Genomic DNA, 19,473 nt, shown 5'->3' on the forward strand with positions numbered 1-19,473 from the left:
GCGGCTATTACCGTAATTCTCCGAGTTCGAATCAGGGAAAATGCGGGAGAACTCTTGAATTAGCTCGTACAGTGGGACAGCCCCATTAGATGGGTTTTAGAAATGTTATCCATCCAGTAAAGTGAAATTAGTTTACTCTTTTCAATAACCAGAAGTTTGATGGAATGCAATTGCACGAGTCAAAAGAAAAGCAATGCATGGGATAGAAGAAAGTACTGGAATTGGTAACATTAGTCAGAGGACTATACTGAGATGAAGAATCAAAAATCTTTCCTATGAAGAGAAGATGGCCCCTGCACACTGGAGTATTGCGAGGTAACTACCACAATTTCTAAACCCAAATACAAAATGCTGATGGAACATTAACCTAAATAATGTCATGGTTTTTTCAGTATTATAAATATTAACTTACCATGGCTGTTCTGTGAAAACGGACTCGTATTTATTCCTGTTGGGTTAAACAAAAATCAATTTTACTCAAATGATCTAAGACATCTAAAGCCTATTGTTTATTTGCAACTGAATAAGATAATTATTGATTATTTTGTATAATTCTATAGAGATTTGATATTCAAAAATACATTACAAAGGAATATAATATTTACTTTAAAAAAGAGAAAGTCTATATCACCAAAACACGTGCATTGGGAAACTCAGAAAACATATCCCCATGGGATTAACTCGTGCCTTCTGAATCTCTGACAGACTTTAAAACAACCTCATAATTCTGATAAACTACCTTTAATCTAACAAATCGTACAACTATGAAGAATGAAAAGTAATGGACAATGTAGAATCCATGATAAAGTATAAACTGATTTTTCAGGATCAACATAATTTTCATCCATAATTAACACATTGCAAATAAATGTATTATTTGAAATTGGGAATTATAGTTGATTGAGGCCAATTTGAAAGTCGATTGCACAATAAATTGGACAAAGTTATGAGCGAATTCTAAACATCAAGTTGTAAGTTAATGCATCAGGTAGATCTCAGTCTAATACTAAACATGCCAATGATGTCCCAGGGAGTTTTCAAGCAAAAGTTTCTGTTGAACTAATGAAAAGAGGAGAGTCCAAGGGCATTTGCAGTGTAAATTATGCAACACAAAAGTGCCAGCTTTGATGTTCAAATAATTTTCTACTGCTGAATCCCTGATCATTAATATCCTGGGAGTTGCCATTGACGAGAAACTAATTGAGGGCAGCCACATAGATACTGTTGTTAAGGAACACACCGGAAGCTGGGTATTCTGCGGTGTGATTTTCTACTTAATATTGTTAGATATGCGCAATCTGCTATCTACAAGGCAGAAGGAAGGAGGTTGAAGGAATATTTTCCATTTTTCCATCAAAAGGTCCAACACATTCCAAAACAAAGCAACCTATTTGTTTAGAACCCAAAATAACACCCAAAACATTCATTCTGCTGACCATTGCCAAACAGTAGCCGTTCTTTTTATCATCTATAAATTTTGCAGCAAATCCTCTCGATGCTACATGGAGTACAAACTGGGCATCCTCAACTCATAAAGGATGCTCTCTAATGCTTTTCTGATCCAAACTTCAAATTTCATACTTGCGGGTCTCTATGCCGACACGGGACACTTGACTATGTTGCTTCTGAATGAACTTCAGGCTGTTCAATACTTTCTAAGTTAGCAATAGAAACTGTTTTTCATGCATTTAGCTGCTGGGATTCCCAATCTATAATTGGATTGGTGGTGAAGTCTGTAACAGCATTAATTACTGGAGACATCATTAAGGCCATGAAAGGACATGTAGGATGAGTTGGGAATTTAGGGCAGGAGCAAAAATAGTTCATCTGCAAAGAGCCGACTCTCATTTAGTGTTCAGAGATACAAAATTCTATCTGGAGCTCTCTGCTTAGCAAATTTTCCAAGGCTGTCATCACTATGGTTAATTCAAATCTGTGAAAAATGAATGATTCATGCCCTCATGTCTGGACTAGTCTCACTTTGCAGATCAAGCACCCGTTGACACTAATCACCATCCCTGTAAGTGCAACTAATCTGTTTTTCCCTCCTAATTTACTAATCTCTGCTCCACCAGAGAGTTCACATGAAAATGATTTAATTTATTTTTATTTTAGAAAGAAGCATGTGAAATCTCTAACATTGGGATTTACATTTATTGCTAGTTTCCTAAAAGCATTGCCATCCGATTGAGGAAGCCAGTTTTAGAGAAGTTATTATCTGTTCTGATTCTGCAGCTGCTCTTGAAACTTTAAGAGTAGGGAAATCTAAAGCTCGTCCTGACATTCTAAATGAAATCTTGAGTGTGTTTTCTAGAATTGGGTTTGCGTGTAACATCACTTTTTGCTGGGTTCCCGGGCATGCTGGGGTGAGGGGGAATGAGCAGGTGGACCTCATAGCAAAGGAGAGTTTAAGAAGATAAATAGATACCCATGTATCATTGGGGAGAGTGGAACTGAGAGAAATAATTAAAGAGGGCTTAATAAAAGAATGGCAGAGAGGGTGGGAAATGGAAGTCAGGGGTAGACACTACTTTTCTATACAATCTGAAGTTAGGAAAATATGTTTCTGTACATCTCTGTCCCGTAGGGACTCAGTTAAACTGTGTAGATTGAGGTTGGGACACTGTGGGTTAAATTACTATTTGTGCATTGTAGGGAAACATGTTTCTGGCTTGTGTGAATGTTGGAGTAATGAGACAGTTAAGCATGTTTTCCTAGAATGTAAAAGTACAGGGTAGAAAGAAAGGTATTGTTTGTTAGACTGACAGGACTTGGAGTTGAGGCTTTTTCTGTTTTATCTTTGTTTGGACACAGTGAGAAACATCAACTAATATCCAGGGCTGTTCTTCAATTCCTGCAAGTTACAGGACTGTATGTAAGAATTTAGTTCAAACTTTGACCTGTGGAGGGCAGTAATACGCTTAGCAGCGTCTACACTGCCGGAATCCTACAAGAAGCAGCACTGTCATCCAATTACTGCACTTAAAAGACTCCAAGTAATCATTCAAGGCTTTCTCTCAACGGGGATGTTTTCTTCTTGTCAGCATTTTTTCTTCTTCTTCCAAACAAGCATCAGGTTATTGAATAGTATGAACTCCATCTAAACTTCGAACTACAAAAGGTCTTGATTGCACTAGGGACTAGGGACTTTGGTCTTTGTTTTGTTTTGATACCATTTTGGGTATTTAATTTAATTTTACTTTGTTTATTATGTTATCTATTGAGTACAGTGTTTACTGATCTGTTGTGCTCTTTAAGTAAGAATGTCATTGTTTGTTTTGGTGCATATGATACTAAAACTCCATCTGCAATATTTCTGTTTTTTTCTGTAACTAATCTATATTAATAGCAAAAGGATAACGAGGGATAAAATTGGTCCATTAGAGAGTCAGAGTGGCCAACTATCTGCAGAGCCAAAAGAGATGGGGGAGATATTGAACAGTTTCTTTTCTTCGGTATTCACCAAGGAGAAGGATATTGAATTATGTGAGGTAAGGGAAACAAGTAGAGTAGCTATGGAAACTATGAGGATCAAAGAAGAGGAAGTACTGACACTTTTGAGAAATATAAAAGTGGATAAGTCTCCAGGTCCGGACAGGATATTCCCTAGGACATTGAGGGAAGTTAGTGTAGAAATAGCAGGGGCTATGGCAGAAATATTTCAAATGTCATTAGAAACGGGAATAGTGCCGGAGGATTGGCGTACTGCGCATGTTGTTCCATTGTTTAAAAAGGGGTCTAAGAGTAAACCTAGCAATTATAGACCTGTTAGTTTGACGTCAGTGGTGGGCAAATTAATGGAAAGAATACTTAGAGATAATATATATAAGCATCTGGATAAACAGGGTCTGATTAGGAACAGTCAACATGGATTTGTGCCTGGAAGGTCATGTTTAACTAATCTTCTTGAATTTTTTGAAGATGTTACTCGGGAAATTGATGAGGGTAAAGCAGTGGATGTTGTGTATATGGACTTCAGTAAGGCCTTTGACAAGGTTCCTCATGGAAGGTTGGTTAAGAAGGTTCAATGGTTGGGTATTAATGGTGGAGTAGCAAGATGGATTCAACAGTGGCTGAATGGGAGATGCCAGAGAGTAATGGTGGATGGTTGTTTGTCAGGTTGGAGGCCAGTGACGAGTGGGGTGCCACAGGGATGTGTGTTGGGTCCACTGTTGTTTGTCATGTACATCAATGATCTGGACGATGGTGTGGTAAATTGGATTAGTAAGTATGCAGATGATACTAAGATAGGTGGGGTTGCGGGTAATGAAGTAGAGTTTCAAAGTCTACAGAGAGATTTATGCCAGTTGGAAGAGTGGGCTGAAAGATGGCAGATGGAGTTTAATGCTGATAAGTCTGAGGTGCTACATCTTGGCAGGACAAATCAAAATAGGACGTACATGGTAAATGGTAGGGAATTGAAGAATGTAGGTGAACAGAGGGATCTGGGAATAACTGTGCACAGTTCCATGAAAGTGGAATCTCATGTAGATAGGGTGATAAAGAAAGCTTTTGGTGTGCTGGCCTTTATAAATCAGAGCATTGAGTATAGAAGTTGGGATGTAATGTTAAAATTGTACAAGGCATTGGTGAGGCCAATTCTGGAGTATGGTGTACAATTTTGGTCGCCTAATTATAGGAAGGATGTCAACAAAATAGAGAGAGTACAGAGGAGATTTACTAGAATGTTGCCTGGGTTTCAGCAACTAAGTTACAGAGAAAGGTTGAACAAGTTAGGGCTTTATTCTTTGGAGCGCAGAAGGTTAAGGGGGGACTTGATAGAGGTTTTTAAAATGATGAGAGGGATAGACAGAGTTGACGTGGAAAAGCTTTTCCCACTGAGAGTAGGGAAGATTCAAACAAGGGGACATGACTTGAGAATTAAGGGACTGAAGTTTAGGGGTAACATGAGGGGGAACTTCTTTACTCAGAGAGTGGTAGCTGTGTGGAATGAGCTTCCAGTGAAGGTGGTGGAGGCAGGTTCGTTTTTATCATTTAAAAATAAATTGGATAGTTATATGGATGGGAAAGGAATGGAGGGTTATGGTCTGAGCGCAGGTATATGGGACTAGGGGAGATTATGTGTTCGGCACGGACTAGAGGGGTCGAGATGGCCTGTTTCCGTGCTGTAATTGTTATATGGTTATATGGTTATATGGTTATCCCACAATGACAGCATTCCTCTATTTTAGTGTCATTTGCAAACTTAGCCACCAACCTATCTACATTTACATCCTAATAATTTATATATATCACAAACAACAGAGATCACAGACAGATCTACTGATCACAGATCTCGACTGATCACAGAACTCCACCGATCACAAACCTTCCGCCAGAATAACACCCTTCCACTACAACCCTCTGGCTTCTATGATTAATCCAGTTATGAATCCACACTACCTAGATACCGTGAATCTCGTGCACCTTATTCTTCTGGATCAGACAGAACCACAATGGACTTTATTATATGTCATATCAAAGGATATTATCAATATTATTAAATTTTTAAACTAATTTTGTAGGTTGGAAAATAATAAATTTGAAACGACAACAGTGACCCGAAAAGATGAAAAAATTGAAACTCTAGTAATGGTACAGATCAATAATTCATATTTTCATCCCTTTAAACTTTTTTGCATCAAGCAATTTTGTGTTAATGATGAGAATTGAAAAAAATATTAGCCTGTCTTTAGGTAAACACAAAATGCTAGAGTAACTCAGCGGGTGAGGTAGCATCTATGGAGAGAAGGACTGGGCGACGTTTCGGGTCGAGACCCTTCTTCAGACTGTAGATTTGTTTATTTAAGCTTAACATCTGAAGTTGTATACTCAATAGTAATGTGAAATGTAGAGTGAAATTTCACTGTGTTATACAAAATATGTTCAAGCAACATTATATTTCATTCTCTTTGGCAATGCTGTAATTTAGCTATAATCTTGAAATACCATATAAAAAGTTCCAGTCAATAGGGTTCCAACTTTGAATTCATATTATTTATGCTGTTAGAAATTATACAAAAATTAAATCAAAATTACATGTTAAATAATAATCTGCTTAAATTAAGTTATTGAAAATTATATTTATTCTTAAAATACTTAACATTTATTTATCAAATACATATATCAGAGTATGGCTAAATATATAAATATAACAATGCCTCCCTGCTACATTACTTCAATTACAATACATAATACAGAGTAAAAATCTCACCTTTCAAAAGAAACAAAGCAAAGGCAATTACAAACATGTAAAACCTCATGGTGTTAGTTTGCCAGTGAATCAGATACCAATCTGGCAGTGGTGAATGCTGCTGATTGCTCAATGTACTGTTTCACAAGTGTTTTATACCTACGTTTTGAATAGTCCCATTACATAAGAATGAGGAAATTGTTATTTCTTGGTAATTTTTATAAAATTAATCGGGACATCAAACACTCAAGACTGAGAAATGACGATACAGTACGTTGTTAACCTTCCCTTAAGGCAAATGTTCTCATTTCTTAATTGTTACACAGCATGACAACTGGCAGAGGAATTCAGCCAAGCCAATTGCACATAAACTTATTTAAAGCATAAATATATAAAACTTTGAACCCTAATATATCGGATGGGCTTTGAGAAAGTTTTGAGGGAGGCAAAGGCTTTGTGTGGTGGATTGGGGCTTGAAAGGCTTGAATTCAGGAAAGCTAAATGCTACCACTCCTGGATGGGCTGGAGGAAGTGATAAAGAAGGGACAGGCCCATTGAGCGATTTCAAAGTGAGAATGAAGAATTACAAATAACGATTTGAGGGTTCTTAAACACAGGTGGATCATTGAGGATGGAGTGATGATAAGTGAGTCTTAATTTGAAGTACAGCACTGTTATAGTATTTTGGTCAGAGTTAATGAAGGGAGGAAGGCAGAACGCTATAATGAATTGTGGTGCAGTACGTTAGGACAGCAGTGAGAAAACATAAAACATCAAGATTAGAATTACGGAAGATTGTTTGAATCAACGAGTCACAGAATAATTACAGCATGAAAAAAGACCATTCAGTCCTTAGAATCCATACTAAATCTATCTCATAGTAATCGAGCTAGTCCCTCTTCTTCACCTTCTCCCTTAAGCCCTAAAAAATATTTCCTTTCAGATACTTAACCCACATGCTTTTTATTGCTACAATCAAATATTTCTCCTTTACTGTCCTTGGCATTCTCATATCACTTTTTGGTTCATTTGCCATGAGAGTCATAGAAAGAACTGTTCATTTGCCATGAAAGACATAGACAGTCAGAACCTTTCCAACAGGCTGGATATGTCCAACACAAAAGGGCATAGCTATCAGGTGAGATGGGGAAGTTTAATGGAGATGTGCGAGGCACATTCTTTTACTCAGAAATTGGTGGGGTCCAAGAGCGCATTGCCATCGATCGTGGTACAGGCAGATACAATAGTGGTGTTTAAGAGCCTTTTAGATAGGCACATGGAAGTGCTGGGAATAAAGGGATATGGATCATGTACAGGCAGATAAGATCAGTTTAACCTGCTATCATCTTCGGCACAAACAATGTGGGCCAAAGGGTCTGTTCCTGTGCTGTACTGTTATACTCTGCCCATCACATATCTGGAGGAAAATGGACAGATTACATCTTCAGGTGCCGTTATCCATTCTGGAGGTTGTTTCCTGTGCACTCAAGCTCAAGTTGTTTTTTTGGAAACCAGCAAAAGGATTAGTCCTCGTATGGACCCCTAGACCCCTACATTATAATACTCCTCTGTCCAAAAAAAACACCCTGTCGCTGTTACATAAGGTTTCCTGTTACCTTGCCACTTTTCTATCTATACTGTTCCAGACTCCATAACTTTCGGGCTTAACGACGTACCTATTATTTGGAACCTTAACAAATTATTTTGGGAGTCTTATGACAGGAACTGCATTTCTCCCATCAATCTGTTATTTCATGATAAACCTATCACTTGTTAGATATAATTTGTATTTCACAAATCCATGCTGATTTTCCCTAACCAATCCTCATTATTATTTCTAGATTTTTTTTCACCATTCAAGTTACTGACTGGCTCCCAATTACTGGTTTTTATCCCGGCTTTCCCTTAGAAACAAGGATGTAACATTCACAACTTTCCAGTTCTCAATACTGACCTTATTTCCATTCCATTTGGAAGATTATGGCCAAATCCTCTGCAATTACTACGAAGCACTCACAGTCATAGAGTTGTACAGCACTGAAATGGGCTCTATGGCCCACCATGCCAATCATTTTGCCCATTTACACTAATCCCATTGCCTGTATTAGAACAGTATCTGTATTAGAACAGTCAATATGCTCTTTATACTGTATACCTCTAGACATTCAAAAGATTATCTGTTGACATATCGGATCTTCTCAATCGTCTAAGGAAGTAGAGATATTGGTGGGTTTTCTTTATGACTGCATCAATATGCTGGGTTCAGGACAGATCTTCAGACATAAGCACTCCTAATAACTTGAGGTGGCTGACTCTCTCCACCACCGTCCCATTGATGAAGGTCAGATAGCATCTATGGAGATAATGGATACGCAATGCTTCGGGTTAGTACTCTGTTTCAGACTGATTGTAATAGGGTGGAGAAAGTTGAAAAAGAAGTGGGAGCTGGACAAATTCATTCTGGTCTCACTCTGGCAATGGAAGAGACCCAGAACAGAAAGATCAGTATGGGAAGGGAAGGGAAGTTAAAATGGTTAATAACCGGAGATCCAGCCGGCCTTGGCAGACTGAGCGCAAGCGATTGGCGAAATGGTCGCCTAGTCTACGTTTGGGCACTCAAGGTTCTAGCATCTGCGGTTCCTTGCATCCTCCAAGCTCTGTCTATTTAAGAATATGTCCAAATGCCTCTTAATCTTAGTAATTACATCTCATTTCACCACCTCCTCTGGCTGCACATTCTAGATATCAACCATTCTCTGAGTTAAAAGCTCACCCCACAAGTCCCTTTAATTCTCCTTGCTGATACCTTAAAACTTTATCTCTTTTTTTTGATACCCCTATTATGGGAAAAATATCTATGCCTTTCATAATCGTATAAACTTCTATCAGGTTATCCCCGAGTCTCCCTCGCTCGAGGAAAAAAAACCCAGCCCAAAAATTCTCTTTGTAGAAGGGAGGTGTGGTTGTAATATATGGAGTGAAAGGGTGTAATGAAATAAATGTATTTGTTAATATAAAATATTTGCAGCTGAATCATGGGGTGTGGTGAACTGGACTGGATGTGACGCTTGTGGTGGAATTGGAGAGAATGGAGGGTTGACATGAACAGTTTAGTCAAGAGATTGTACAAGTTACAAATCAGATATTGGTGAGGCCGTAATCAAAGAGTATCACATGCAATATTGGTCACCCTGCTACAGGAAAGATGCTAATAAGCTGGAAAGACTGCAGAGAAGAGTTACCAAGATTCAAAGGTTTGAGTTATAGGGAAAGATTGGACAGACAGAAATTTAGGGGTGTGTAAAATGCCAGATTTCTAAATTATAGGGACAGAGATAGGGTGAATACATAAAATGTTTTTTTTTTCCAGGGTAGGCGAATCAAGAACTAGAGGTCATTGCTTTAAGACGAAAATGGGCCTGCCCCACTTCGCGATTTTTCAAGCAACTGCCGGCAACTGTCAAGTCGCCGGCAGTCGCCTGAAAAACCGGCAGCTGGAACGGTGACTGTTAGAGTGGAACACACACATCGCTTCCTTCACCAGCCCGTTATGTCGGCAGGGGACAGGGAAAACGGGGGGAGCGCTGTTTGAGTGAAAGTCACACGGTGCAAAGCCAAAGTAATACAAACACATCACGATGAATATGAAAGATGGCGCTGTAATTAAGATGGTGAAAGCACAGTGTACGGGAAAGGTCACGTGAGTCCTTTAAAAGAGGGGGTAGAGGAGGGAGAGAGGGGGGAGAGAGGGGGGAGAAAGGGGGAGAAGGGGGAAGAAGGAGACAGCTTTCAAGAAGCCAGAGATACACGGCTGTGAAGCTCGGCGAACATTAACATTACCGGTCGGTTATCCTTGGTTCTGAAAACTACTGCTTAATATTTTTTCCCCAATGAGCCAATGAAATTCAAAGGTCTACCACCTACGAGAGCCTTCGACCTCCTGGCAACCCACTAGGACCTCCTGGTGACCCACCTACGGCACGAGAATTCTCACTACTCTCCATGGCGGCTTCATTCTCGGCACTAATTTTTCAACGTTGAAAAATTCGCGGCGACCATATTGTTTCTGAGTGATATGATTCTATGACTCTAAAATCATGAAGATGGTTCAACCTGTATAAGTTGCCAATATAAATGCCCCATATTTCCCACAATTTCCATGTCATCTTGGTAGAAGTCATCTCAGAAGAGCAGGTATGAGGGAATTAGAAAAGTAAATCTGTGAGGAATAGGAAAGGATTAAATTGGAAGTAACAAAGAAAAGCAGGAGATAAATTTTGAAGTTACCCAGATTAAGCTATTTATAAACTTATAGAATGGGGAAGGGCAAGAACATGAGTAACAAAAAATAAATTAAAGAGCATAAGACCTGTGAAATGGGGTGAGAAAGATATCAGACAGCACACGAGCACACTCCACAATTCTGTATAATCATACTGTTCTCCTATAATGTAAAAATCTCAAACTTGAATATATTAATAGCTACCCCAGAGTAAAAAATTCCAATGTTTCATAATTCACTAAGAGGACAAATTTACACTTAATCGAATCTTAAATGGTCACCTAGCTCTCTCCATCAGCTCCTCTTTATATGACACTAAACTAAGTGGGACCCTGTCACATGGGAGGCTTGGTCCCCCATCGCAATATTCCACCACTGAGCCAAGCCCCCAACTGCGCATGATCGGCTGACGGGCCCGCACTAATGGCAGAAGTTAAGTTAAAGTTAATAACTTTGCATTTAATATTTCCATTACCTCACCATCCCTCTTCCCACTGCTATCCTCTTCCATTCCCCCTCATTCCCAGCACTCCCTCCCCCTCGTCTTCAGCCTCCCTCTTCTTTCCCCTCCCCTCCTCCCCTCCCCCACTCCCTCCCTCATCTCTCCCTTCCTCTCATTTCCCCTACCCTCACTCACTCTCTCCCTCCATAGCTCCTCTCCTCTCCCCTCCCTATCCCCTCCTCTCCCTCTATCCCCCCCTCCTCCCGCACTCTCCGTTCTCACGTCACACACTTTCCCCTCCCTCTCCCTACCCCCTCCTCTCCCTCAAACCCCCAGTCTCCCTCCTCACCTTCCTAGAACGGCGATGAAGTTATACTTGAGGCAGGGCCTTGGACATGTTACACTGCAAGCTTCCATTTCAATTTCTATATCAAAACGGCTACTCCATCTTTGTGTTCTATGGAGTAAATGAAAAGTTAGCAACATTATACAGACTTGGCATGGAGTCACTCTAGACTTGGCATGGAGTCACTCTGTCCTTCACAGAACATTCGTTCTTAGTTTCCATCTTAATTAACAAGAAGAACGACTCAATTTTGTGAATTTTGTGAATTCTATTAGATTTGACTATATTAACTGTTTCAATACATTATCTTAACGTAAAAATATCACTATTCCTTCATATTCAGTGGGTCTAATACCTGGACAGCACTGTTAAACTTCACCAGATGGACTGCAAGATTTCAAGAAAGTGAATGACTATCACCTTCCCAAAGATAACTAGGGATGTACTCTAATTGCTGGTCTTGCAAATGATGCCCAGATAACAGATGAAAGAAAAAACATATAATCTGATCACACATTCTCTGCAAGCACTGTCAATAATCCTTCCTTTCTGATGGTGAAAGTTCCAGTTTACATTGCACCACAAATGAACGTTTCCCAACATCTAATTGTAGCAAATGAAGAATATTATAAAACGTGTTTTACATTGCAATACAAGCTCAGTGTACTGTTTCCAGATACAGTAATGTTCAAAAGGAATTATAAGGTATTGCGGAACTCTTGTAATCTTTCCTCAGTAATATACTCATGGCTGTCCTGTCTAGTGACAGTAATACTGTGATGCATGAATTGACCGTTCTCCGCACTTTCTGCTTTCATGATAGAACCACATCTCTACATCAGTGCTCTTGTTCTGGTTTGTTACCGAGCCAGATCAGGCTGCTAACAGAGTGTAGCCACAAAACGGGCCACCGAGATCTATATATCCCCAGAGCTACCTTCATAGCAAGGCAACAGTACTTAAAAATATCATCACCAGTTGGGAGCACTGCATGGTTAGACAATGGCAATGAAGGCGTATGAACAAAGTTGATTGATAAATTATTTTAATGCTTTAGCTCTTGATTGGTTTTATATATGTGGCTTGGAATGTTGATAATATAAAATCTTGAATAAGCTCTGGCAATGGGAACTATGGTAAAATAGTAAGATTAAATGAGAACTTACCAGTTTGAAGTTTGATCTTTATTTTATGAGGAGTTACGTTGGTGAGTACGTGAAGAAAACCCCGCTCGTGCGCATGCGCGTCAATCTTCAAAGCAGTGGTGTGAAATCACAGAACAACAGTAATTGAAGTATCATAGTAAGATCAGAACCCTAGAACTTTGTGAGAGAGGGTTGGGAGTGGAGGGCACGTACTCACCAACCTAACTCCTCATAAAATAAAGATCAAATTTCAAACTGGTAAGTTCTCGTTTAATCTTACTATTTTACTTCGGTGAGTGAGTGACTACGTGAAGATTTCAAAGCTCTGTGATTTCATGCCGTGAGAAACGAGTCTACACAACCACAACTGCTTCATTGACAGATGAGGGAAACATTCATAATGCATACAGTCATGACATAGATTAAAAACATGCTGATGCTGTTAAATGAAGTAATAATAATAGTAACACCTCTTCTCCGGGTGGAATTATAAATACACGTAAAATAGAGTTGACAAATACCCTTGGTCTGGCAATGGGTTATTGTAAAATGTTTGGAAAAACTTTCGTTTGACCATGCTGCAGCCGTTAGGATGTGATCCAGCGGAACGTCAATAACCCTTGCTGCTGATGTTGTAGCAGCCCTGGTGCAGTGAAATCTGGAAATCAGTATCTACTCCTGCATAAATCAACCCCGTTTTATCCCTGGAAATGGTCTGACCGGATACGTTTTTATAACGTTTTTGTGTACTAACAAGCATTGCAAGTTCAGAGCCTTGAAGGCTCTTGGTGACCTTGACGTATTGTTGTATATGTGTGCCCTCACATAGCCAAAGGTCCCTAGGTATGCCTTGAACTATTTTGAGACCTGACACCCCTTCTGCTGTGCTTAAGTAATTATAAACATAAAATATTATATATTATTTACAGATAATATCCTGTCCCTTCACAATATTTAGCGACTGAACCTGTTGCGCTAAACCAGCGGCAGTAGGATAACTACCTTATGACAGCCGGCCAAAACTAAGGATGTAACTGGAGCCCCCTTGTAAAATAGTGTTAACACAATGTCAATATCCCATACTGCATTGTACTTGTCCTGGGAGAACTTGTGTTAAAGATATCCTTTACAAACTCGATATCCGGGGTGAACCCGACAGAGTGGGTCCCGTTTGCTGCAGTAAATATGATGGGAAAGTACGTTGGCACAGTTAATGGCCCTATTACTCAATTATTGTCAAAAGACCATTTAAAATGAACTCCAAGACGTCAGTAATCTGTACCGTTTTAAATGTAACATTAGCATTAAACAACACTTCCCATCTCCTGAAAAAGAAATGTAATGCTTTTCCCTTTTTTGGTGCTATCTCAGTACTTTGGAGTGAACACATACAAGGATCAATGTGCCAACTCAAGCCGTAGGGCAGTCTATTCAGAATCTGCAGAGCATAAATTGATTTTATCATGCAACGGCTGATTTCCCGAGCCACAGCCTGAACCAGCAACATTTACGTTTAGAATAACCATATAAGGTTGTCTTATTATTCCACAACAAATCGGGAATTTAAGCTACATAGGCCAATCAGACAGTAGGGAAAACATATCGATTACAAGGCACTGCTGGCTCGGGCTCTCCCATAGGCCGGCGCTGCCATTAGACTAGGCATCAACATGAAGCAGCCCTGTCCAAGGCGCTGCTGGCACGGCTCTCCGATAGGCCGGCGCTGCCATAGACTGGGCACCCACATTAAGCAGCCCTGTCCAAAGGCGCTGCTGGCGCGGGCTCTCCCATAGGCCCCCGCTGACACAACTCCCTAGTGTGTCTAGATGGAGCATCCTCTCCATTAGGAGCTCCATCTTGGCCAACCTCAAAATTTTTATACCTTACCGGAGGGAAACCCTCCCGGCACTAGGGCTGACCTTTCCGGTTAGTTTTATCCTATATCCTGGGACCACTGCGGTCTGGGAGCCGCATTGCTGCTGGATTTCCCCTCCCCGGGAACCCCAGCATCTGTATATATTACCGGAGAGGAACCCTCCCGGCACTAGGGCTGACCGTTCTAATCGGTTTTACCCCACCACTGCGGGGAACCCCAGCATCTACATATATTACTGGAGGGGAATCCTCCCGGCAATAGGGCTGACCGTTCTAAAACGGAGCATCCAGAGGAACCCACGTTGTCCTCTGAGAACATACAAATTCTGTACAGACAGTACCCGTAGCTAGGATTGAACCCGGGACTCTGGCACTGCAAGGCAGCAACTCTAACGCTGTGCTGCAGTGCCACCCAACTAGGATATTTCCCCAACGTCTGGAAGTCACTGACCGTGTTGTCAGTGACTAAAATCACGAACCCGACCTTCTCCAGCTACCCGCTTCCGCGGTCAGAACCGGGGTCTCCCGACAGCCCGTAGCTGGTTCCCTCGTCGGCCTTCGCGAAAACACCGACAGGAAAACACCGACAGGAAAACCTCTGTAAAAAGAGGTTCCTGCATGGAATCAAACACAGGTAAGAAATAGTAACCTTACCTTTGGTTTAAACTTATTGCTGGCAGGCAGCGACGTGCCTGCCAGTCCGGTGCTTTGCCATGCGAACGACGATATGACGCGCATGCGCACGAGCGGGGTCTTCTTCACGTAGTGACTCCGAAGTAAAATTGAGATTTTGCTTTTGCTGAAAGTACCCCAACGATGCCTGTAAGATGGGTGCTACAGGACTCTAGCCAAGTATCAGAGAAGTAACTGTATATATTTTAAAGGATAGTTTGATTTAGCAAATGATAGGAAAGGACTCATGGGATTGCCAACTTTCTTCTTCTATGTGGCAAGGTCATGGGTTTTCAGATGCTCTCAAATAAAATTGTATCCATCTATTCTGTTTTAGAAAAACATACTTTCGTGCATCTGCAGTGCACTGATGGTGAATGGATTGCACGTGCCAATCAACCAGTCTGTTTTGTCCTCTATGATGGCAAATTGCTTGAAATAAACTTGCACTAGCAAGCGGAAAATATTCTTGAGCACAGCTAAATCAGGCAAATGGAAAAAGATCCATCATACCCTTGACTTTTGATGAGGGAAAACAAGCTCATATTCTAATCTTAACATAGATCAAAAAAGTTAAATGCAGAAGGATGAGAGTGAATGGATAACTTTTTAACTTTGATTATTAATGGATAAGCACAAAATAATCCTTGCACCTAATGATATTCAGCATTGTTGTCATTATCAGATCTGCCCTATCAACGCCCTGTGGGTGACATTACAACAATATATAGTGACATCCCATCCATCACTCTGCTCTGTGGATGCACCATAACTGCATTGTGTACAATATACTAAATATACTAAATACACCTTTGTTGCATGGCAGACATTATTTGACAATGGCTCAAAAATGACTAACCAGTACCATGCGACCAATCAAAGATATCTGATACATTACAATAAAATAAGGAGTAGAATAGAGCCAATCATACTCAACACATAACATGCCATGAAAGATTGGAAACAATATAGAACATACAGTGCCCTCCATAATGTTTGGGACAAAGGCCCATCATTTATTTATTTGCCTCTGTATTCCACAATACGAGATTTGTAGTCACATGTGGTTAAAGTGCACATTGTCAGATTTTAATAAAGGCCATTTTTATACATTTTGGTTTCACCATGTCGAAATTACAGCAGTTTAGTGGTCTGAGAAACGACTACTGGAGTTTTCAACAGATCTTTATTCAAAAGTTCGATATCCAGTATACAGGTACTTCAGACACGTCTGCCCACAACGGTGGTCAGCGCTGAATTAACGCGAGCAAGTGAAAAACCGCGCGAAACATGCAGTCCCTCCCGTGTCACGTGACCGTGGCTTCAGAACGCTGGGTTCGATATATGCATGCGGTAGCAGGCGCCGCTACATGCCCCCCCCCCCCCCAGAATCCGCGTTACGGAAACGCACGGGTAAACGGACGGTTCGACCGGAACGCGTAGTCCGAGGCCGCGGGGCGAGCGTAACATTAGGGACCAATAAAACAGGACCGGAGAGGCGCGAAAAACACGAACGCGGGATGGGCGTAACAACGGGGACCGGAGAAACGCGACCGGGGGTAACAGGCGCAGAGGGCGGAAAAACAGCAGGTGGACATCCTCTACGCCGTGGAGTAGCCACTGTCACTGGGCTATCCTTGTCAACGTGTGCTGGCTTAAGGCGACTCACGGAGATAAACTCTTCTCTGCCACCCATGTCCAACGTGAACGTCGAAACACCGGTACTGAGCACCTTGTACGGACCCTCGTACACCCGCTGTAACAGCGAGCGATGAGCGTCTCTATGGAGAAAAACATAAACACAATCCCGTAACATAGTAGGCACATGCACTGAAGACGAACCATGCCGGGAAGTGGGAATCTGGACCAAAGCGCTTGCCCGCTCGCGAAGGTCCGCTAACAACGATGAGGTTGGAATCTCTTGGTCCTGGGGGGCAGGCAAGAAATCCCCGGGAACTCTCAAAACCGAGCCATAAACCAAAACGGCCTAGGAGGCTTTGAGGTCCTCCTTAGGCGATGTTCTGATCCCTAGGAGGACCCATGGTAACTGGTCGACCCAATCAGGGCCGGTGAGTCGAGCTTTCAACGCCGACTTAAGGTGCCTATGGAAGCGCTCAACCAACCCGCTGGACTCTGGGTGATAAGCGGTTGTTTGATGCAGCTTCGCACCATACCACACCAGAGGGAGGATGTGAACTGGGCCCCACGATCGGTAGTAATATCTGAGGGAACCCCGAAACGAGCGATCCAGTTGGAGACAATGGCCCTCGCGCATGCTTCAGCGGAGGTATCCGATAACGGAATTGCCTCTGCCCACCTGGTAAACCTGTCCACGATGGTCAGTAAGTGGGTAGCCCCGCGCGAACAAGGCAAGGGACCTACCAAGTCGACATAGATGTGCAGGAACCTGCCGTCCGGGACGGCAAAATCCTGGACTGGCGGGTGCACATGTCTCTGCACTTTGGAGGTCTGGCTTGGGATGCAGGAACGAGCCCATGCAGCGACTTGCTTCCTTAACCCGTGCCGGACGAACTTCGCCGCGACCAAGGCAGAGGTGGCGTGAATGGACGGGTGCGCTAGGCTGTGGATGGTGTCGAAAATCCGACATCGCCAAGCGACCAGGACAATAGGACGGGCTTTGCCCGTGGAGATATCGCAAAGGACTTGTACGCCGGAGGCACCACATTGCACTTTAACCAGCTTCAGTCCTGATTCAGCATTGCGGTAAACCTCCATACTGGCATCTGCCTGTTGGGCAGCGGCCAGCTCCTCATAATCAATGCCTAGGCTAAGCGCTGATACTTCGGCAGCGCTGGACGGGACAACGCGTCAGCCACAACGTTCAACTTCCCTGCCACATGCCGAATATCAGACGTGAATTCGGAAATGTAGGCTAGGTGCCGTTGCTGTCTGGCAGACCAAGGGTCAGACACCTTGGTCAAAGCGAAAGTTAGTGGCTTGTGGTCGGTAAATGTGGTGAAAGCGCGCCCCTCCAGGAAATACCAAAAATTGCGGATCGCTAGGTAAAGTGCGAGTAGTTCCCTGTCGAAAGCACTGTATTTAACTTCGGGGGCTCGCAGCTGCCTGCTGAAAAATGCCAGCGGCACCCAGCGACTACCTACACGCTGCTCAAGGACGGCGCCTACCGTGACGTCGGAAACGTCTACAGTGAGGGCCGTTTGGGCTGACGCCCTAGGGTGTTCCAGCATAGTGGCATTGGCCAATGCGGTCTTTGCACCCTCAAACGCCTTCTGTGCTTCTTTGGACCAGACCAGGTCCTTGGGCTTACCGGTCAGGCATTGGAATACGGCCGCATGATGGCAGCTGCAGACGGGATGAATCGATGGTAGAAATGAACCATGCCGATAAACTTCTGCAAACCTTTAACCGATAGAGGACTTGGGAAACGACGGATATCGTCGACTTTCTCAGGCAATGGCTGCGCACCGTGAGAGGTGATTCTATGACCCAAGAAAGGAATGGAGCGCAATCCGAACTGGCACTTTGCAGGGTTGATCACCAACCCGTGTTTGCGCAGCCGTTCGAAAAGCAGGTGGAGGTGCTTGGTATGCTCTGCCTGCTTGCTACCAGGATGTCATCCAGGTAGATGAAAATAAACGGCAAACCCCGACCGCCTGATCCATTAGCCTTTGGAACGCCTGAGCAGCGTTCTTCAAGCCAAAAGGCATTCTGAACCATTCGAAAAGGCCGAAAGGGGTAATGGTGGCCGTTTTAGGGACGTCGTCGGGGTGGACCGGGATTTGATTATACCCGCGGATAAGGTCGACCTTTGAGAAAATAGTTGCACCTTCCAGATGGGCCGAGAAATCCTGGATGTTCGGGACTGGATACCGATCAGCGGTGGTTACTGCGTTCAAACACCTATAATCACTACAAGATCTCCAACCCCCGGATGCTTTGAGCACCATGTGTAACGCGGAAGCCCAGAACCTACCCGACCGCCGGACGATCTCTAGGTCCTCCATAAGTTGGATTTTGTCCCGTGCGATGCGCAATTTATCTGGCGGGAGACAGCGCGCGTGGGTGTGTACCGGTGGTCCCTCGGTGGGAATATGGTGGGCCATGCCATGACGGGGCACGGCCCCATCGAACCGGGGCGTCAGCAACCCTGGAAAGTCGGCTAGCAGGGCTGCGAAAGGTTGCTGGATCTCAGCTAACTCGACGAATTGCTGTAGGGGCGTTGACGGGTTGCGTGGCTTGGCAGGGCATGGATCCGACACAGGGACCATGCGTCCACCTCGCACATCGACTAACAGGGAGAACGCACACAAGAAATCGGCCCCCAGGATCGGTTGGGCGATGTCAGCAACGATAAACTAGCGGGAGTCGAAATCTAGATTCGCGGTCCGCGTACCATAGGTGCGAATGTCGCTCCCGTAAACGGCCGAGAGGACGGGTCCTACCTTACCAGCACAAATGTCTTGAGCGCTTGGGGCCAGGATACTGGCATGAGCACCGGAGTCCACCAGGAAACAGTGGCCGGAATGGCGATCGCGA

General features: G+C 42.9%; 1 protein-coding gene across 1 annotated transcript in view; it reads right to left on the minus strand.

Moving 5' to 3' along the window:
* The window catches only part of LOC116984906 (mucin-2-like), a 50,780-nt gene extending 44,429 nt beyond the window's left edge, over positions 1-6,351 (minus strand). The window contains exons 1-2 of the mRNA XM_033039299.1: positions 6,215-6,351; positions 413-448 (exon numbers count right to left, since the gene is read on the minus strand). Coding sequence (XP_032895190.1) covers positions 413-448; positions 6,215-6,263 — 85 coding nt within the window. The 5' untranslated portion in view covers positions 6,264-6,351. The remainder of the gene's footprint in view (positions 1-412; positions 449-6,214) is intronic.
* Positions 6,352-19,473: the final 13,122 nt, after the last annotated feature.

This window comes from Amblyraja radiata, chromosome 21, assembly GCF_010909765.2.
Source record: "Amblyraja radiata isolate CabotCenter1 chromosome 21, sAmbRad1.1.pri, whole genome shotgun sequence".
Lineage (NCBI taxonomy): Eukaryota > Metazoa > Chordata > Chondrichthyes > Rajiformes > Rajidae > Amblyraja > Amblyraja radiata.